The following is a 22,879-nucleotide window of genomic DNA, read 5'->3' as shown; positions in this document are numbered from 1 at the left end:
CCCCATGTATGATCGGCGTACGAGCCGTACCCCATGTACGATCGGTGTACGAGCCGTACCCCCATTGTACGATCGGTGTACGATGGGGGTACGGCTCGTACACCGATCGTACATGGGTACGGCTCGTACACCAATCGTACAATGGGGGTACGGCTCGTACGCCGATCGTACAATGGGGGTACGGCTCGTACGTCGATCATACAATGGGGGTACGGCTCATACACCGATCGTACAATGGGGGTACGGCTCGTACACCCCATGATCGCAGGGTTACGGTGCGTACCCCTGCGATTATGGGGGTACGGACCATACGGTGTGTATGTGTTTGTGTGCTTTTCTGTACGACTCGCCCTTACCTGACGTGGACCGTACGAATCACGTCCTCATACCCCAGTCCGGATCGTACTCGTCGGGTCGTACGGCATGTGTACGAGTCGTACGGTATGTGTACGAGTCGTACGGTTCACGGTTTCAGCCTTGCAATACGTACGGATCGCGACGATTCGGACGGATTCACGGAATACGGATCGTACTTCGCGACTCGGACGGACGGGTACGATTCGTACGGAGAGGGCTCCGGATACAGATCGTACGGACGGTTTTTTTCCCGAATCCGAATCGACCCCAGAGTGTCTCGTGTCTCTGTCTGACAAGGCAGGTGAACCTGGAGATATTAGGCGTGCCCTGCGCCGTCTGGCCCATAAGGCCCAGTTCTCCAACTGGCGCCCAACGTGAGGCGACTTCAGTGGTAGCGGTTCAGCCCAAGGGTCGTGAAGAGCTTCGCAAGAAAATTCTGGAGGATTCGCGAACCATGTGAGCGACCCCTGTATGTCGAACTGGACCGAAAGTCTTTTTCAGCGCGGCTATTCCTTTCCGATGGCTGCTGACGACTGCTGCCCTGACTGTCGCCCTGCCCTGGCCCTCTGGTGATGATTGGTATCGCGAGACGTTAGACGGACATCTGTTGGAGTGAGAAAACATTTAGTTAAGTATTTGTGGGTAGCGCCCACTCTTTTGTCTTGTTTTTGTTATTCGATCAGTGCACTTATCGAAGCCGAGGGGTAAGTACGTTTGTGCTGTGACTATATTGTCTTAAACCCCTTGACGTTTGTAAAGTCCAGTTTGTTACGAAATGCCTGGATTTAATAAGTTTAGGAAATTTTGTTGTTTTGGTTGTTCTAGGGCAGGGGTCTCCAACCTTTTCTGTAGTGAGAGCTACTTCTGAGCAGTGAAAATCATTGTGAACTACTGAAGGTTAGGCAACTTGCACATTATTTCGAGCGACCCCGCCCAACGCCCAGTTTAATTGACTTTAGCCTAATTTCTCCCCAGACCATACTGTGGTTTGAACAAAAGGGGCCAGTCTCCCTCTTTTGAAGCTACAGACAGCTGCAGGTTGTGCTACCTGAAGAAAAAGCTTGTCTTGCTTGGAACCATTCCCTCGAAAGTGTAAAGAAATACTGCAGGATACAAGCCTATGACCTACTATTATGACTAAATTGTTCACACACTGCAAAAGTTAAACCTCAACATATATTCCTTACTAAAAATGGAGTCTAGCTTCAATGTGCAGTCACTATTTTCCCCTTCACCATATACTCTTTTTTTTATTACAGTTTTAAAATGTCCCATCCTGGTTCAGGTTTAAATAATTTTTAACTAGTTTGATTTATTAAGGGTTTATTAACTATGTTTTCTCTGTGAGGGTGAAAATGGATTTATCTTTATGTAAAATACATATTTTTCAACATGGCCCAATCAAGTGGAAGCTTAACTGAGTTTGTGAACAAAATACAATTTCAACACTCACAGATGCTTTTGGCCTGGGCCAATTGAAAGGTTTCCAGTTCTTCATAGATAGATGCTATTTATTTGGAGTAGAAAAGACTCTGAAACCCTGCTTTATTATCAATGATTAAATATAATATTTAATTAAGCAGAGTTTCACACTTTTTTTTAAAGCATTTAATGTGCAAGTAATATCGGCCTTGCCAATGGAGCTAGGCAGGGTAGAGGCTCACAATGCATCTGTAAAATAACTTTTGTAAGTATGTGAAACATCTGTTGTTTTTGAACTGCTTTTAACGGATGAAGAGTAAGACTTGCTATTTTCAGTGTTATATAGAGAAGCACTCTTAATAGATACACTCTGTTTCCAAGAGGCAGTGGAACTCAAACTCCAAACTGAGGATTTGACTACTAGAATACTCCAGATTTGTCCATGATCCGTAACTCTGCTACCCAAAGAAACTGCTTTAGTGTTGGTGTTAATTGCCACATGCACTGGGAACAGAGATGTAAGGAATGGGCAAAGTGGGCTCTGGCCCAGAGCCCCACCCATTCAGGCGCCCCGATAGAACCAGCTCTGTTCAGCAGAGAGCCTTGCCCGGATGACCTTTAATCATTTTTATTTAAACCATTGATTTAAATACCATTTTCCTTTAATTAATTTTGAATGTGGCAGATGTGCGAGTCTATTACAGAGTACTTGCAGAGAAATGTTGTGTTATGTTTCATGCAACATCAATGAAAAAGTTTCTTTTAGAATAGATCGAAAAAGGACATCACACATTAGAAATGGGATGGTGGTACAGAGATTATTTGCAATAATGTTAGTGAGCTGCTGCTGTGTTAAATATTGAAAACACACATAACTATCCCTGAATATTAAAAATAAACACAGTTGTTAGTTGGACAAGCGTGCATATGCTGTCAATGACTTCTCCAAAGAGGGTTTGAAAGAGTTAAAACTGGGTCAGAAATTCAAAGCTGCTCTGAAGAGTAGAACAATTTACATTCTTTTACAGGAGTGCAGATGGGGAGAGTTTTCTTTATGTTGTACCTTCCGTAAAGGAAACTGAAACTTGGCAACACCCTGCTTCTCCTGATGTACAACCCAGAGCTGGAAAGCCTGAAAAAACATACATTTTCGATTTTGTCTGTTTATTCATAATTGTGGCTGTTTTCGAGCGGTCAGGCAATGTTGTTTTTTGGGCCTCTTTCACTCATATTCCAGCCAAAATGTAGTTAGCAAAAGAGCATTCAGAGTTCGGGTTCAGATAGGACATGGCGGGTTCAGATCGGACACTGCAGGCTCAGACATGGCTATAAACAAGGCCCAGTCCTTCAAGTGCCCGTGACATACCAGCCGCTGAAGCACGTTTACAATACAGAAGGCACACATCGCAGCTTCAGTCTGGGGAACAGAGCATTAAGAGGTTTACTGGCCAAGCCAGTGCTTACCGATAGATGTGCTGCTAAAATATAATGTGTCAGGTAAAAAAGAAATTGGAAGGCGTGGGTTTGCAGCAGGTTAATTCTGCTTGCAACACCTGCTTGCTAGCAGGCTTCCAAGAACTTGCTGCTCCACTCCGGCCCAACTGCTGCTTCGCTCCGGCACACATCCTGCAGGATCAAGAGCGCAGTGCCAAGCTGTGAAAGGCAGGTGGCGTGTGTGCTGGGTTGTTCAGGAACAGCGTCAGCGGTTTGGTGAGGGCATGCATCGGCTGTGAAAAAAGGACCAAGAATAAAAAAGGACAATAACAGGCTAAAAAATTTAGATGCAAGGTGCGAGCCACTCATGGAGGTTCCTCGAGCTACCAGTAGCTCGCGATCTACGGGTTGGAGACCCCTGTTCTAGGGATTCCCGGCTATAGGATTCTTGTCCGATTCCTCCGGTTGGAACTCCCACTTATGAGCTCTATTCGAAACATGGTCTTGGTCCTATTATTTGTAATGAAATATGGATCCGATATACGAAGAAAGATGGTGTCCTACAGTGGCCACAAAATGGTAGTTTTGAGCCTGATATATTAAATAATTTGGAAGCGATTTTGTTCAAGAGAAAAGCCCGGCCGGCAATGTTTGACTCTTTCCGCCTCTGACGTAAGGAAGCCAAACAGAAAGAGATTAAGCAAATGAAGAAAGATAAAAAGGAGCAAAATATGATGATTTTACAGGCTGCTCAACAGTTTAAAAATGATGAGACTGATCAGATGACTGAAGTCTCGGTAAGACAGCATCGTATGGCAATAGATAGATGTTACCCTGTGTTGCCTACCTCACCAAAGAGTAAAGATCTTGACGAAGATTCTTTTATGTCTCATTTGTTGAGATTACCTCCACCTTATGTACAAGGTGCTAATGCACCCCCATTACAACCTGTTGTCCAAAAACATGTTGCTCAACCAGTTATTCCGGTTCATGCACAACTGCCCTTTCCTTTTTTTCTCAAGCCTCTCTTGAGCCTGATCCTGCAGTACGGTGTAAAATAAAACAATATCCTATGCGAGAAGTTCCTCCAATATGGAGAGAAGCAGTTACACAGGCCGGTAATGTTCCGGGTGTCCCTGCTCATTTTCAGCGTATATGGGTACATGATCCTTGGAAACGATCAGAAGTGTTGGCACTTAAACAGTCTTTACCGGACCCTCGTAAGAATCCTGCTGGGTATTATAAAGAGTTGTCCCAGACTGTTGATGCGTGTATCATGAACTTGGCAGATATTGATTTATTGATGGGAAATGTAGTCCCACAAGCATTATGGGCCAAAATTCGTAGGGAAGACCATGATCAGGCTTTAGGTGGTGATTGGGCTGCTATAACAGCTGCAGATGCGGGACAAATAGGTGGTGCCAAGCCCGATGATTTAATTACGGAACTACCTGGTAAAATATTAGCTCTTATGAAAACGATGATGCCTGCCGTACGCGTTAACAGGGATAAGTTAGCGGCGAGTAAACTAAAAACGGATGAAAGTGTCTCCGATTTCTTTACCCATTTCGAAGAAACTTTCATCGACCATAGTGGTCAAGATATGAGTACTGAAGGTGGACAGCAATTATTCGTGGATAAATTCGTATTTAATTTACTTCCAGAATTGTCACACAAATTAAAACAATCAGAGAGTTCATGGGCCGTTTCATTGACTGCCCAGATAGTAGCTACTGCTCTGTATTATGAGAATAGGGATAAAGAAGAAAAGGAGAAAGTGGTGAAAAAGACTAAGGAATTGAAAACGAACATTCTTTTGCAGCAAGCTTATCCCCCTCGTTCTGGTCAGCCCCAATCACAACAACAACATTCACAGTTTCAGAGATTGTTACAGAAACCTACACCGTCTGTTCCACGATATTTGTTAGGTCATAATCAATGCGCCTATTGTAAAGAGGAGGGCCATTTTAAAGTTAATTGTCCGGTTTTACTACAACGCACTGGTGGACAATATGTACCACGAGGTCGTGGTGGTTTTCAGTCAGCAAGCAGTCAGCAAATAGGGGTAGAGGGCGAGGTGCGTTGTCCCAGGGACAGCGTTCCTTACCCCCGCAGAATACTATGATTTATTTTGATCAACAGAATTCTCAGTCTACGCAATATTATAATGACGATTATTGTGCAGAGACTGACAGTCCCGATTTTCACAATGACTAGGACAGCCATAGACAAAGCAAGGGAGTCGTATCAGTTCCAGTGGATCAGAATGGACCTTATGTTGATGTTGTAGCATTAGGCGTTACAGAACCATTTCTTTTGGATACTGGTGCAATGAGAAGTTCTATTATGCATTCTAAACTCCCTGGGGCACCTTTGTCTGGCTTAACGAATGTTTCCGTAGGATTCTCTGGAGCCCCAGTTAGCAACCCTGTTTCCTGTCCTTTGCCTGTTTCCATTGGTCCGTATGATTTAGAAGCACCACTTCTTTTGACGACTGGTTGCGGAGAAAATTTACTGGGATTGGATTTATTGAAACGCTTGCATGCCACATTGTATTGTTCCCCTTCTGGTGTACATCTTACTTTGGGTGATAGATTGACTTCTCCGATGTATGTATCTAAAGATCAACTACCACTCGAATTGCGTTCACTTCCTGCTACGCTTTGGGCTACGGGTCCGAATGATGTTGGTCTTCTCCAAATTCTGCCTTATGTGATCACTGTTAAGCCTGATGTTAAGCTGCCTCGCATTCCTCAATATAAGATCTCTAATGATGGCGAAAGCGCTTTGTTGGCCATTGTTTATGACTTGGTTCAGAAGGGTGTGGTCGAAGAGACCAGAGGAAATGTTTGCAATAGTCCTGTTCTGCCTGTTATTAAGCGTACTGATCCTTCTAAGCCACCTGTTTACCGTTTTGTGATTGATCTTCGAGAGGTCAAAAAAATTGTTGTCCCTCAGTTTCCTCTTGTTCCGGACATTACTGCTCTGCTCACTATGATTCCTGCTTCGGCAGCTTGGTTTTCGGTTATTGATCTCAAAAATGCTTTCTTTAGCATTCCTATTGCTGAGGAAAGCAGGGATCTCTTTGGCTTCTCTCTCGGAGGCCGAAGCTTCCGATTCGAACGTGCTCCTCAAGGTTATTGTGAGAGTCCCTCCATCTATAGTCAGACTTTGAAATTTCAGCTTGACACTTTGTCTTTGCCTCCTGGTGCTACTCTTATCCAGTATGTGGATGATTTGTTAGTGGCTGCCGATTCAGAAGATGTCTGCATATATTCGACTGTGTTACTTTTGCAACATTTATCTGATTTACACCATAAGGTGTCACCTTCCAAGTTACAATATTGTCGCCAAGAGGTTACCTATTTAGGTCAACTCTTGTCGAAGGAGGGAAGGCGATTGACCCCAGAACGTATTCATGCAATTGCACGTATGTCCGTACCATCCACACAAAGAGAGGTGCGTGCTTTCTTAGGCATTACCTCTTATTGTAGACAATGGATCCCAAATTTTTCCCTATCGGCTAAACCTTTGTTAGCACTCACTTTGAAAGACACGCCTCAGCCTCTACCTTGGACTGATGAATGTCAGAAGAGTTTTTCTGACTTACGAACTGCGTTGTGTTCTGCTCCTATGTTAGGTTCTTCAGATTATAGTAAGCCTTTCACACTCTATGTTCATGAACGAGAAGGTTGTGCATTATCAGTCTTGACACAACAATTTGGAGACAAACAAAGGCCATGTGCCTATTTTTCGGCCACATTGGATCCAGTGGCAAAGGCATTACCTAGTTGTCTCAGATTAACAGCAGCAGCAGCGATTTCCATTCGTCAATCTGCTGGTTTGGTGTTGGATCATACTCTTAATGTTATGGTACCACATGCAGTGGATACCCTTTTGAATAGAACAAAGACACAGCACTTAACAAGTGCTTGTTTGTCTGGATATGAGTTGACACTTTTAGCTAGTCACATACACATCAAGCGATGTAATGTTCTAAATCCAGCAACATTGTTACCTGTTTTAGATGAGAAAAATACGCAGGAACGGCATGATTGTTTTCTTCGCACAGAAGAAGAAACTAAAGGCCGAATAGATTTGAAAGACACACCACTTGTGGATCCAGATGGGATCCTATGGGTCTTGTTTTAAGCTTCCAAATGGTGAGACGACAGCAGCTTATGCTGTTACTACTTTACATACAGTAGTAGAAACTGCACGCATTACACAGAATTCAGCGCAAGCTGCGAAATTTTTTGCATTAACAAGAGCGTGTGTGTTGGCGAAAGGGAAAAGAGTGACTGTTTATACAGACAGCCAATACGCCTTTGGCGTTGCTCATAGTTTTGGCCGCTTGTGGAAGGAAAGAGGATTCTTTCCCTCCCACGGCACTAAAATACAGCATGGTCAGTTGGTAACTGACCTTCTTGAATCACTTGTCTTGCCTGTTCAAGTAGCGATTGTAAAGTGCAGCGCACATAAAAGGATTACTGATGATGTGGGTCGAGGGAATGCGTTTGCGGATGAAGTAGCAAGAGAGACAGCGAAAGATGTTAAAAGTCACATGTATGTTGCAGGCCCTGCAAGATGGGTCGTAGAAGGAGGTATGTGTGAAGACACAGTAGAAAGTGTGAAAATGATCCAGAAAGAAGCAACTGAGAAAGAATTGAGTAAGTGGAAAGAGAGTACGGGAATGTTGGACGCGACGGGATGTTGGACGGAATTGTCAGAGCTCCAGCGGTGGCTGTTACCAGATGCATATGTACTACCTGTAGTTACTATGGCGCATGGTCCAGCTCATTTCAATGCAAGGGGAATATGTAAACTTTTGGCTCCAGTATGGCAGAATGAAGGTATTCCCAAATGTGCAGAGAACGTGGTGAAGCATTGTATTGTCTGTTTGATGCGCAATCCAGGAAAGGAAACACCAACTACGGCAGGTCATTTTGCTCCCCCTACGTATCCTTTTGAGGTGTTGCAGATATATTATATCCATATGGAACGTTCTAGCAACCTCAAATATGTCCTGGTGGTGGTTTGCGCCTTTTCTAGATGGATAGAGGCCTACCCCCTAAAAGACAATACTGCTTTGTCCACTGCTAAAGTCCTCCTGAAGGAATTATTCCCGAGGTTTGGTTTGCCGCGCATTGTCTGGAGTGACAATGGGAGTGAATTTGTAGGCCAAATTATGCAGAAGGTGTGTATGGGTCTTGGTATTAGACAGAAGTTCCATGCGGCAAACCACCCTCAGTCAGCGGGTTTGGTAGAGTGTTATAATGGCACTCTCAAGCTCAAGTTAGCAAAGATCCAGGCCAGCACAGGCCTTTCGTGGCCTGATGCCTTGCGTTTGGCACTTCTCTCAACTAGAACAACAGTTCATTCTCATTTGGGACTTAGTCCATACAAAATTGTTTTTGGACGTCCAGCAAATGTTTGGGGATTCCCTCGACCAAAGAAATATTCCGATGTTCCGTATCCATTGTTGGTTGACTATTTGCATGACCTCACTACTAAATTACGTGTTATTCGTCAACAGGTCCAAAACGCTTTGCCGGAGGCTTCCTCAGATCCAGGGCACCCCATCCAACCTGGGGACTGGGTCTGCCTGAAGAATTTTCAGAGGAAAAAGAATTTGGAACCTCGTTGGGGGCCGCCGAAACAAGTGTTGTTGACAACGCGTACAGCCGTGAAGGTCGTGGGGAAGAAAAACTGGGTTCATGGCATGCACTGCAAGAGGGTACCCTTGCCTTTACCCTATGATCAGTGGGTTCGAGAAGGTATAGGTGACCTCGAAACTGAGAAAGTACCCAGATTTGTACCATTTAGTAGTGCACGCCTGGACTGGACAAATTCTGAAAAGGAAGATGATGACGTGCTACAGGAATCTGTACCTCTTCACCTGCGACTGAACACGTCAGATCCAGAGACCTTGTTCAAAGATCAAACGATACCTGGCAAAACACGGTACAACCTGAGGCCAAGGTTAACAAAGACTAATTGAACTTTGTGTTTTTCTTTTTGCTGGTGATACTTTTATAGTTTATTAAAAGACATTCCTTTTCCACTATCCATCAAATTGCAGGGTCACGGTAGGAGTCCTAGGCTGTGACCTGAATAGTGACTAGGTCAACAGGACTTGCAGTGTCATAGGACGGCTAATAATCACAGCCAAGTGATCTAGGAAGATTATCGTGAGCAACGCCTTTAGAGTAATGGATAACGAAGTGGAAGGGAGTGATATTAAGATAATGAAAAGAAATCATTATAAGAAATTACTGTTTAGTCGTTGTGGCGTAGTATTATGCATTTTAGTATGTTTATGTAGTTTATTAGCTTGTGTATGATGGATTGTCCACATTATGCAGCCAACACCTGCTCCTACTTCTGTTTCTTTGAATTCCTCTTCTACTATTTCTCCACATGAATTCTATGCACTCCCAGACCATGAGCAAATGAGGAGAACAGAATATCTTAATAATTTGTTTATCCAGTTGATGCATCAGCATCAATTGGTGATCAATACTACTGACTGTTGGGTCTGTGGGCTCATGCCCCATAATACAGAAAGAGGGATGCCGTATCTAGTTCTCCCATTTTCATACGAAGGTTCTGCTTGGGCTTATCTGGCTATGTTTTCTAATGCATACCAGAATCAACTCCGATATCCTCCTGGTGGGTCATATAGTGGTGGAGTAGATTTCAGCCACAGTCCTTTGATAAAGGGTATAGTAACAATGGCAAAAATTGCTGACATTAGTAAAATTCCCATCGATGAGAAGCGAGCATATGATGGTTGGAATGTGACTCGTTATATCACTAGCCTCACTGATAAGATTAAACAGAAAAGATCTTCACCGATTTGGACTATACCTCATAAAGGTAATTTGTGTTTACAAATAAATGGCCAGAATACTAAGATCAAACAGGAAAAGAGTAGCTGTTCCCATACATACATTTATAAACCCTTGGTTTTTTTCACCTTTGGTACCATCCCAAGGTACATATTTTATCTGCCACGACAGAGCTTATACATGGCTTCCTGCCTATTTCTCTGGAACATGTTATATAGCTTTCCTTCTTCCTCCAACATATACTGCTCCTGCAGATCATCATAAAAAGAGATATGGGAGAGGGGTTATTGATCCTGAGGACACAGTTGGACAAGAAGGAGGAGATTTTCTGAAAGGGTTTCTTCCCTTCTGGGGTCCAATAGTTAATAGCAGAAACATCAGACACTAGTCCGTGTGGTCGATGCTACCATAAATGTAACCTCTGGAGCATTGAATAATCTGACAGCTGAACTTCAGGCGGATCGTTTTATGACTTTACAAAACCGAATGGTTTTAGATATTGTTCTTGCAGATAGAGGAGGAGTCTGTAAATTAATCGGGTCTAGTTGCTGTGTTTACGTTCCTGATAATGCCCCTACAGTATACCAAGCCATTTCTATGCTACATGTCATTTCCAAGTCCATTCGTCAGGACACCGGAGATTGGTCTGTGATGGGATGGTTTTGGGGACTACTGTCCACATGGGGATGGAAAGTGTTAACTTTCCTTGGAGTGATTCTAGCGATCATCTTTTCTTGTTGCCTCTGTTTACAGTGTGGCCCAGCCATCTGTGGACTTTGTGCCACTGTATGCGTTCCAAAACCAGTGTCACAGAAAACAGAGACTATTAGAATGATGGTACAGCAACAACTCAATGACCTCATGACCATTGACATCGACTCAGACTAACATGAGTCCCTTGTGCCTTGCCTGAGCATGGCAAAAGGAGGGTCTGAGGTTCCGTGGTTTTCGACTCCGTTTTGTATCTAGCCGCCATTTTGTGTTCAGCCGCCATTTTGTGTTGCCTCACTCAGGCAGCACGGCGAACACAGTCTTTTTGCTTCCTTAGCTATTACGTGTCCCTTCTGTTAAAAAGTAACCCCTTGTCCTTGTTTGTAAAACCGATGTCAGGGTCTGGCCGAGTTCGTTAATCCATGTCTAGACTGATTCATCCTTGCTTTACTCCACTGTTTGAGTCCCACCATTCTTTCTGACTTTATCTTATTTGACTGGCCTTCGCTATTCTCTTCGTGTATTCTCTCGTTACATAAACTATCCTTTGAAGCCTACGAACATGTTCTACCACCTGCAAATTACAGGCACTAGTGTTGATTAACTTGAGGGGAGGGGAGCACACAGGGTCTGAAAGGAGGGTGTGTTTTAGACATTCGATAGCTTGTTTTCGTACTATTTCTATTTGTTGGTTTTGTATGTTTTGGGAGAGGGCATTGTAAACCTATGACCTTTAAGAGATTGTGAGCCACGGAGTTAAGTGGCAGTCTCCTAAGAACTTACCTCTGTTGTACTTCTTGGATACCTGTGCTTGGCTGCAGCCAATAAACTGATTTTCTACGCCCAACAGAGTGTCTCGTGTCTCTGTCTGACAAGGCAGGTGAATCTGGAGATATTAGGCGTGCCCTGCGCCGCCCGGCCCATAAGGCCCGGTTCTCCATCTATGCGATGTCACTCTATACCACTCTACTCTACACCACTGTACTCTATGCCACTCCAGTCTATTACACACCAAACTATGACACTCTACTTCTTTGTTCTCCTCAACACTGTCTTTTCTAAGAGAATTGCGAGGTACCAGTTTCATAGATCAGTGCCAGTCTTACACGTCACTGATTCTATTACGGGTAGGACTGCCCCTGCCTTTCATGCTATTGGGATGACGAAAGAGGTAGCATTGAGATGTGCAATAACAGCAACCCATTGCTTACAGTGGAAAGAAGTCATAGAGCTGGAACACTATGCACTATTAAAACAAGCTATTATTGTAGTGTTAATATTTTAACAGGTGAATTGGTGAAGGTTGCTTACTTTCTGCACGGGGCTTGCCTCACCCATATTTTTACAGCTGTATCAGGGTCTCCCGCCCTTCACTGCAGTTTTGAAAGTCGGTTAGCTTGGTGTATTAGGCACCTGCTGCAGCGCTCTGAAAGTAGGCTTAGTCACAACTTGCAACACCCACTTCCAGTCATTCCACAAGACAATCAAAAGCAGTGCTCGAAATGAGGCATTAGGACTGAGTGCACTATTGGGGGAAAGAGGGGCAGGAGGAGCCTCTCGCTTCCCCCAGCCTGCCTCAGACATCTGTGCTACTCAGAAAGGGGACAGAGCATGCAGAATCTGTGCTGTGACAACACCAGGATATTTCCTTAACTGGTACATGTTACGTTATTACGCTACAATGCAGCTGTGAGCTGCAGGAGCTGACCTGCTTTGGGGGACTACTTTCTTCTGACCTGATCAGCCAGCCATCTTTCGGCCCGCACTCCCTGGCCAGGCTCCCTGGCCTCAGTGACAAGCCAGAACGGTTCAGGCTCAGGATGCTTTGGACACCGGAAAGAGGAGAGCCCTATTGAGGAGGTGTGGGGGCAAGGCGGGGTGAGGCACATATTCGACAAAAGACACAAATACCTGCTTTATCCTATTGCCCTGAATTCTATCTTAAAATAGGGGGCTGCAGAACTCTGTGGAATGCCACTGAGTTTTTATGCAACTCTGTGTAATTCCACGTAGTGCACTCCTGTGCCCACACCTACTCTACTCTACACCACCCTACTCTACACCACTCCCGTCTATGCCACGCCGCCCTATTCCCCTCTACTGTTGTATGTCAATACAACGCGGTGTTTACACCGCACAACCATTACAACGCCGGTTTTACAACGCAAGTCGTTACCACGACTTGCGCTGTAGGGTGCTGGACTTAGGAATAGTAAGATTTACTATTCCAACACCAGCCTACGTACAGTAGGGAAGGTGTTGGAATAGTAAATCTACTATTCCTTAGCCTAGAGCGCCCTCCAGCGCAAGTCATGGTAACGGCTTGCGTTGTAAAACCAGTGTTGTAATGGTAGTGCGGTGTAAACACCGCGTCGTAATGGATGTTCCCGCTCTATTCCACTGACTCCACTCCATCCTATTCCTCTCTACTCTACACCACTCTACTGTATGCCACTCCAGTCTATGCCACTCCAATCTATGGCACTCTATTCTATGCTACTCTACTGTACACCACTCTACTCGATGCCCCTCTACTGTACACCAATCTAATGATACCACTCTTCTGTACCCTACACCACTCCACTCTTCGCCACCCCATGCTACTCTCCTCTACATCACTCTTAACTAAGGGAAGTATGACATTACAATGCATGCTTTTACATCGCATGCCTTTACAACACTGTTTTTACAACGCATGCCTTTACAACGCATAGTGCTTTGGGGCGCTGGATAGTGAATAGTTTAATTTACTATTCCAACTCCAGTCCCCGTGGATAGTAGGGAAGGTGTTGGATAGTAAATTAAACCTATTCCCTATCCTAGAGCGCCCCCCAGCGCAATGCGTTGTAATGGTTTGCATTGTAAAAGTTGCGTCGTAAAGGCACTGCGTGGTAAAAGTTGCGTTGTAAAGGATGTTTCCCTTAACTAAGCCATGCACTAACTTTTAGCCATGCTGCCCTCTGTCTTTTTACCAGCTAATTAAAATCAGGGGATATACATAGTCTCTATTTTCATTTTCCAATGTTCAACAAGGAAGATCACTGAATGTTTATGGTTCCCAACTTCCACCATGGAGTGAAATGTTGTGCATTTTGTGCAGTGGGATTATATCTACTTCAAATATTATGGCCTAATGAGCTGGCTGGAAGTCTTGAAGTACTTCTTACTTACACAATGTTGGTGGTGTGACATGATCAGTGAATGCCAGGTTTCTGCAAACCTTCTCTTAGGCCCATGAGTCATTAGTGAAAAAACACAAAGGTTGTTAACCAACTATTTGCTGGTAATACAGAACCGTGGCAGAGTGCACGGCTGAGATTAAATATGTCGGTGCTTTTGCTAAAAGTAAATTATGCCATTACGTAAGTCAGGTATCTTTGTCAACATGTTTCATTATTTGAATTGTTTAGATGCTTCATTGGAAGCAACTGTAGTTGTATGACTCTATATTGTATTAATTATTGTATTCACCAATTCTATTTGCCTGTACTTAACTTTGCAAACTGATAGGACAATACAATGGATGCAATTGTGTTGTTATCCAGTATAACACATACATTATAGTAAGAGTATACCCATGTAACTAAAGTATTTATACCTTTTTTGTTCCTGATCTCATCCAACATGCAGCTGGCTTCTTCTTGTATTCGTTGCTCAATGCTTCTCTTCCCCACTCCAAAATTCCTTAAGGTAGTAAGTGAAAAACGACGTAACTGTTTCCACCGTTCAATGTCTTTAGTGAATGCCATCCCTAAGGGCAGAAGGAAATTAAAATAATCAGAGGAATACAGCTCAGAATGTGATTTGGAGTGGTAATAATCCAAACACACTACACTTTAGGTTCTCTTTGTTAGTTAATTTCTATTTCAAATCTTCAATTCCCTGTTAAGATAAGCAGATTCAGGAGAGACACAACATTAGGTCGCCTGAATTACAAAGTTGTTTGTGCTAGCAGGTTTGAATTCTACACACAAAAAACTGTTTACAATATACAAACGTTGTTTTGCACTCACACAAAGATGTGTTCACACAGAAACGTCTATGTTCTTTGTGAGTAATTCTCCACCTGTATGAGGTCAGCAGGCGTCCCAGGGTGGAATGCCCTGTTTGTGGATATACAAAAACTGACACATTTGTGGATATTCACAAACTCCTCTTAGGACTGTTCCCAACCTGAACACAGACAGAGGTAATCTGACTGAGATATACCACTCACACAGGCATGAGTAAATCTTTTCCCAGGGCAGCAAATAGTGAGGTACTAGGGGAAGAGGCTCCTTCACTTTTAAATAGTACTTTCTTCCAGGAGTTCTGTTTGCATTTCATGTTTTTCTCATTCAAATATATGTACTATATATTTTCCCCTCGACAATTTATTTAGCTGTTTTGTTGTTGTTCAGAACAGCGGTTCTGCTCCGTATTATACTGATATTAGAATTCATCAGTTATAGTAGAGTATATGCTTTGAATGATTCTGGTGAAGAATACTAATGTTCAATAGGAGACTAAGTAATGGTAAGGCATGAACTAGCATTTTAAAACGTTTCGAGTCTAATCCAGTGACCTGGGTAGTCTCAAGTTGAACATAGGTAGCCACTGGCAATTTAAATACTACTCCACTCAGCTTCTAGAAGGTCTCATAGAGTGCAAACAAGCACTATTAAATGTTGGTAAAATTTTAGGTCCAGACAAAGGCTTCCATAATTTTAACCTGAGCACAATCCCTGGTAGCTATGCAACAGAGCAGACATGCTTAACTTAGTGAAAATGTGTGAAGCATTTAGAAGTACTAATCACATGGAACTGGAAATATAGATGCTCTTTCAGACTAACCACAATGGACACAGGTCGAATACGTAAAGGTGGTATCTCCTATGCAAAGACTATAACTTCTGACTTCATCTCTGAAATAGAAGTCAAAATACTTCATTGGGGTAAATGCTGCAGATTGCATCTGATGAAGTCCTCTTGAATAAGGATAGCCATTGGATGAAGTCCAGCTGGAAGCATTGATTTTGGCGTAAAAGTTCAAATTTCATGCCATGGGAAGTCCTCTAGTTGGTTAGATACTTTTCTCATGTTCACCTGGTCAGGATTTCTTTGTTTGGACTTAGGGACTCATTGAATTCACGGTAGATGGCCCATGGGTCCACAATCGAAATGAAGTAAAATACTGTTCTCCCATGATGGAGAGGCCACCCATCAAATGTATAACTAACTGCCAAGAAGACAGTTATTTATAAAGGCATTTCCAGGAACAACCATCACTGCAAATCCTGCAAATGCATTTACTGTTTGCTAAGGGACTGCATTAAAAGTATGCAGCCCAGTAGCAAATGGTATTCATTTATTCTTTTAAAAACAAAATCCAGAAAAAGGATTTTCATTTTGAAAAGAAAAAAAGTAATGCTCCTTTTGCCATGGGAGTCTTTTCCCATTGTGGGGGAGCATTCTAATAGTTTGCTGTTCCTTACCACCAGGTTTTACATGGTGGTAAGAAACAGTAGATAGTGACTACAGGTATGCCCATCTAAATTGGGAGGGAGGATTTGTAGCCAACTCTCCATTGGCCCTAATGACAAAGGCTGTTGGAGAAGTTTGGCCACAGCAGAGATAGAGGAATTTCTGCTCTGGTGAAACTTAAGGTCTGTAACTTAAGATCTGCCTTCCTATAAATTTGCTGGATGGACTACAATATTGGCAAGAAGGAGACTCTGTTCCAATTGCGATAGTGTACCCTCTCCAATAATAAATAAATCAGGACCCTAATCTCTTTTGTTGGAGCTTCGAATCCTACAGTGGTGTAAGGCTTCAGGCTGTTCCCAGGTAGGTTGCACCAAAATCAGATAGGCTTGAAACATGCACTTGCTGAACAGGTTTTTCAAATGGCAAAAAGCTCTGAGTGAACCAACCTTCTTTTCTTGACCAATGAGGTTGCAGCATGGGTGGATTGACTTTGGTGCTGTTCTAGGTCCTCTGGAAACCGGGAAGCGACAACTTTTCAGAGGTTGTTGGGAAAAACATAGACAGCTAAAGGTCCTAGGACCTCATTGACACCACTAAGGGGTCCGAACTTACTCCAGCAGGGGACACCTGCAGGGTCCAGTACAGCTCAAGTTGTAACTGGTTAGGAGAGCAATTCAGAAAAAAAGGCCCCTTGCAGCATGTTGTGTCCCTATAGCCATGCAGAAGGTCAGTCAACTGACCCTTGGACTCCACTTCTTTGTTGTGGGTACAAGTGGAAACATGTCAAGTCCTTCCAGGTCTCCTCAAAGGTCTTAAAACATAGGAAGTGTAGAAGTAGGCCTCATCAAGGCCTACCGGTGCTAGGGGTTCGCCCTTCTTTGCGCACTAGTCCTTAGACAAATAAGTAGAGATTAGCAAGAAAGCTATAATATCAAAAAGAAGTATTTATTAACCTCACATGAGGGAGACTGCATCATACAGTACCCTCAGACCGCTGTATGAGACAGTCTAAGGAGAACAAAGATCACAGGTCTAATATACCCAATGTACCGCTGAGTATGCAGGAAGACTTAAAAAGAGGCAGTACATGTGTGCACACAAATACATATATGGATACATGAGAATAGCTTAGTCAACAGAGTGGGAGGAGAGACTAAACTGCTTACATCAGTAAGAATAGCCTGACAGTTACATATTAGAACAGGGGTATTGGCAGCTACAGGTCTTTCTGAGCATGTGCAAGGCTCTGGCTCAGTGATGAAGCAATTAACTATATCAAGTGACACAAGAACACAAGCAGAATACAAGTGAAGAGGGAGAAAGCACATGGCGAGCACATGGCTAACTAAAGTGGCTACCACAAAAGAAAGAAAATGGCTTCAGCTAATGCTAACAGTCATGGCAGCTAGCTTTCCACAGAAGTTCAGTCCTTCTTCAGTTATGACACTGGTCCAGAAAGTGTTCTGATGAGCTGGTGGTGAGGTACAGTGGGTGAGGGTGACCCCTGGCCACTCCCTATCTAACAGAGGAAAAGTGCCCAGGGTCAATCATGATCACATTTACAGCACTTACTGTGTTTTATTGAACAGTTCTAGGTGGAATCCAAGATGGGCTTGTATGTCAGACAGGGGTGTGTTGTGTGAATTAAGCAGTCCCCACCTCATAAGCTACACCAAGTTGGTTCTTGGACAAGCTCCCTCTCCTATTGACCTGGTGTTCAATGGACTACCTTGGGCCGCCTAAAGAATAAATGCCTACCCTTTTTCAGGTCTCCGTTACCACTAAACTATGAACTGGTTTCACCTATGTCCCTTTCAAGTTAATGAAGTTTGTGAAACCGCCCCAGTTTCCCTATCTGAGATTATATGTATCATACTTTCAACACTAAACCCATCCAATCACCAGGCTAAGACATAATCTCCACTCTTGGGGCAGTTTTCATACCTTATTAAGGTCAAGCATTGTTAGGGCATCTGCTCTCAGGTGATACAATTAGCCTCCAGGAGCTTTAGGTAGGAAAAAATAAGTTTCTAAAATTTATTTTTCTTTACCATTTATTAAAAAGGAAACTTTATCATGTAATTTTCAATAAATATTACAAAATAATGGTTGAACCATTTTTTCTATCTTGTCCCAAACCTGAGATAGTAGAACTAATATTTTAATCTGTACACTAATTTCCCTCTTAGGACAGCCAGAGCCTTCCACAAAGATAACAGCTTTGGGGGCTTGTCACTTCAAGGACATGGTAACATCACCTTTCTATATGTCCCACTTTTAAATACTTTGCACCTTACCTCCTTGGCTACAAGGTCTACACAGTGGCGACGTATTAATAGGAAGGATGTTCCCTTGTCAAAAGGGTTATTTTGACAAGTCCAGTAGCATGCGTAAATTGAAGGAAAAGCGAACAATGGTAGGGATAGCACAATATGTGCTACAGTCTACATGTGATATTTAACTTTCTATGTTGTGGGTGTATTTTTGAACCATAATCTATGTCCTCATAGGAAAGTTAAATATGCCAGTTAGAAGGTGGCCAATGTTATCATATTTTAGGAATCAAAACTTATACACTGTGCCTGGTTAGCAGGTCCAAGTGCTGAGAGTAAACAAAAAACAGCAACGTCAGTCTGAAACAATTTGGTTCTCAAGCCAAAAATGGTACTTTCATCAACCAAAAAAGTTCTAGATAGGAACAGTAATACCAAGACCCAGACTGCAGCCTGGCATGGTTTCTGGCAAACATAGTCGCCTTTGAAAGCATTATGTAAGAGTTCATCAGTTGAATAAGTGGCTTTTAAATCAACTTTTGTCTGCCGTAAAAAGTAAAAAATATTGGAGGCCTTATTGCACTGACATGTGCATTCATCACCAATTACTTTGATTGGTAAATGAATAACAACTTTGAGCATCATTTTGATGTTGGTCGGAAAGGTTATGAAAGGCAGTCGATTTTTCCTAAACCGCATCGGAACCTATGTTTCCGACTGACTTAGAAACATTTCCAACCAACCGATTACAATGGAAAGGTAACCATTTGGTCAGTCCAAATAGGATTTGGACAAATTTCCGACTCGGTCTGTCCGACACAGAATGACTGTCAGAAACAGAATTTGGAGGCCTGTAGCAGGCCCCCCATTCATCCTGAGGCCTTTGGTTGGGACCGTGGAGGTACCCATGGACCCCCTTTAAACCCATGCACAGTGTAGCAGGCACCATTGGGTGCCTGCAACAGGGTCAAGTTTTTGGAATCATCATAATCGGTCAGTCGGACTAGCTGAATGCAAGTCGGTCGGAACCAATTCCGACAAGGATTCGGTCAGTTTGCTTTCTGACCGACATTGTAATGAGGCCCTTTATGTTAATGCAAAATTGTGAATTAAAAAAGAGAAACACAGTGGATGATGGGGCAGGTGTGGGGGTAACAGAGGACACACAGGCAAGTGAATATAAGTGCTAAAATAAATATGATCTACAGTTAAATTAATCTTACTAACATTGAAAAAATTGAAAGGAAAATGATACACATTAAAATGAGCAACAAATACATATGTATCTGCTTTTCTGCAAATTATACCCAAATGATATACCTATGAATCTGAAAAGGATTTCTATCTATTTACCTCATGCCCTTTCAAAACTCAACAGAAATATACCTAGCCTAATTGTATTGCTGATTCATCAATTGGTTGCTGTTAAATTCTAGCCTGCACTTTTGAAAAAAAATTATAATATTCTGGTTGGGCAATTCCTTCCCACAAAACCAAATTAGACAAGAGATTGAGGGTTTTTATCATAGCGGAGACACTTAATGGTGTTTTGTGGAAAGACATTTTAGAGGATTCCAGTAGGAACTGCAAATTCCCACCTATTTGATCTGAATTTCTTAATTATAAAATATTGACTGTGCAGAAAGTTGTTTTGCCTGCAATTAAGCTCTCAAGTGTTACAAACTATAACATACAAAGATTTGAGTGAAGGCAAATAAGAAATGCTTGAGCTATTTTAAGGTATATTTTTGAGTTACCCAACCAAGAGGTGTTTGTGGGAGCTGTTGTTCAAAAACGTTAGGCACAGCTTTGTGCATATTGGGTGTTTTATAACTGGTGTTTTCGAATTTTGATGCAATTGAGTGATTGTAAATATGGTTGCAAAAGTAAGATTTGTGAATATTCATGTGAAATCATCTCATATTTATTTTGTGTTTATAAAGGTTTGTCTAAGGCATGCATTATATACTTAACCCCTTCACTGCGGCGGCAATTCCGCCGCAGCGCTAGGGGGGAGGGGGGGCCGCGCGGCGCTCCCATGCTCGTGACGGAACCACTCAGTCATGAGCCTCTGGCACGTTGTGCTTGTGACGGAGCAGTTCCGTCACGGCCCCGCCCGCTCAATGGAACGTCCAGGGCAGGCGCGAAATCAGCGCCGTGCAGGCGCGCCGAGCAGGCCATGACGGAACCGCTCCGTCACCAGCACAGCGCGACCGAGGCTGGTGACGGAGCGGTTCAGTCACCAGCACCGGAGGGGTTAAAGGAGGATTGTAGATGGAATGATATGCACCGTTATGAAAGATGCACCAGATTTATTTTCAGAGTAAAGCCAAATCAAGTATGTGTAAAGTTACCAAAGGTCCTTATTAGAGCTTGCATAACTGGATACTTCATGACGAACATGGCTAAAAACCCATCCACCATATCACAAGTGTATTGTAGCCTATGAAACATGTAACATAGCAGATGGGATATCTGCGATCTTTGTGGCAGAGTATGTCGTCCTCCAACTTTTAAACAAGGCTCAACGTTTTAGATTCCATAGCCAGCACGCTGTAAGCAAGAGCAAGTTCTGGTTTTCTTAGTTGATTAGAGATTGTTTGCTGAGATAAGAAATATTTTTAATCTATATGTTCTACAGCTAATAGATCTCTGTGCTCAAAGATTAGGTCAGTGAACCACTTATTCTGATAAGGGAGTTCTACTTTAATTTTTTGCATGTTGAGGACCATAAGGAACATTTTTGTATCTTTTTCATTGAGTATGCACTCGGCTGTTGTGTTTACCAACTGTGTAGGATTTGAGTTAAGGGAATATGAGCCTTATTTAGTTTTTGGAAGATGGACTATTCCATCAAAACGTGTTTAATAGCATGTCTGCCTTAACGCAAGTGCTCTGGGCTACAATGCACGTGTTTACAATAGGATCGATGGAGAAACAATGACATACATTGTTTTAATTTTGCTAATATTTTGTGACATTGAAACACATCTTAGAAAACTGATAGTATTTCAACTTTTGGTATGACTCAACTTTTAAATACTTCTTTGTATTTAATGTTTTGATTGAAACATTGGGCGCGATTTAGAGTTTGGTGGCTATGAAACTTCATCAGAAATGTGACAAAGTACTCTGTCCACCAAATTGTTGGGCAACCCGCTCTATTTGAATCGGGTGAACATTCATGTTTCTTATGGCAGTGTCTCCACTTTTTTTACCATTGGAAACCATTCAAGGGTAGTTTGACAGAGTTGGGGCTGACGGTAGGAGCATCAGGCAGACCATGCTATTTAAATAGGGTGATGTGATGCAATATGTTTTTTCATTTGGGACTGCTACAGAATCCCCAGTGGCCCGGATAGAAAATAGGAAAATTACACACACACCCTGGGAAAAAATATAAAAAGTGTCAGGGGCACTTAATTTTTGTTTTTTTAAAAGTAATCTCCCACTTTGGGAGTTTGTTTTTGGAAAACAACTAAATTTGATGAGCGTCTACCTGGAACATGGGAGCCACTCAGCAAACACCCAGTGTCTTTTGAGGAGCCTCCAACATGGAGGTTCCTCTGAAGGCATAAAGATCTCTGCAGAGCCAGTGTGATCTCTTAATAGGGTGGGCAGTAACACAGCCAGGGTGGAGGCGAAATTACCTCCACTTCACTGATAGATGAATGGTCAACTGGCAAATTATAAATCAGACCCAATGTTTTATGCAGGATTTGCCTAAATTGTAATCAACAAAAAAATAGTTTTCTTACTTGTGAAATTATTAAATACGGACTGAAATGAAATGCTTTGAAATGTGTATGACACAAAAGACGATGACATCTGTCTAAATAAATATAACCTCATTAAAAGTGGACATGAAGTACTTTTAATGATACATGTGGAGAGTATTGAGAAACATTTTGAGTTAAATATTTCATTTAGTTAGTGAATACGAATAAGGCACATGCTGCAGTGACTATTACTCATAATTAAAAAGAATGTAAAAGGATTGATGTGTCAAAGTTAATATTGCATGCATTTTAAATGAACATGATGCACAAAATCAATATAACATTCATTGAAATGTATATGGTACATTACGGAAAACCCAATATGCATCTCATTCACAATTTAAATAAAAGCAAAGCACATGGAATTTGTGGCACAATAACCAGTATATATATAAATCTTTATTGTCCAATTAACGAAAACATTACAATCATAGCAAATAAAACAGATGCACTACAAATATTAAGATAAATCAGTGATAACATGCCATACTGGGCCATTGAAACCACATAAAACATCATAAATACATTTTCCATTCCTTTCATTATGTAACAGCTCGATATACTAACAATAAAACATTAGAAACAT

At 42.4% G+C, this 22,879-nt stretch overlaps 1 protein-coding gene across 3 annotated transcripts in view; it reads right to left on the bottom strand.

The window, feature by feature from the left end:
* The window catches only part of LOC144781938 (cytochrome P450 2G1-like), an 878,243-nt gene that overhangs the window by 533,097 nt on the left and 322,267 nt on the right, over window positions 1–22,879 (bottom strand). For all 3 annotated transcript variants that reach the window (XM_078661025.1, XM_078661024.1, XM_078661026.1), the window contains exon 4: window positions 14,374–14,526. In XM_078661025.1, the coding sequence (XP_078517151.1) occupies window positions 14,374–14,526 (153 nt within the window). The remainder of the gene's footprint in view (window positions 1–14,373; window positions 14,527–22,879) is intronic.

Source organism: Lissotriton helveticus, chromosome 9 (assembly GCF_964261635.1).
Source record: "Lissotriton helveticus chromosome 9, aLisHel1.1, whole genome shotgun sequence".
NCBI classification, from domain to species: Eukaryota; Metazoa; Chordata; class Amphibia; order Caudata; family Salamandridae; genus Lissotriton; species Lissotriton helveticus.
This window is presented reverse-complemented; position numbering and strand designations above follow the sequence as displayed.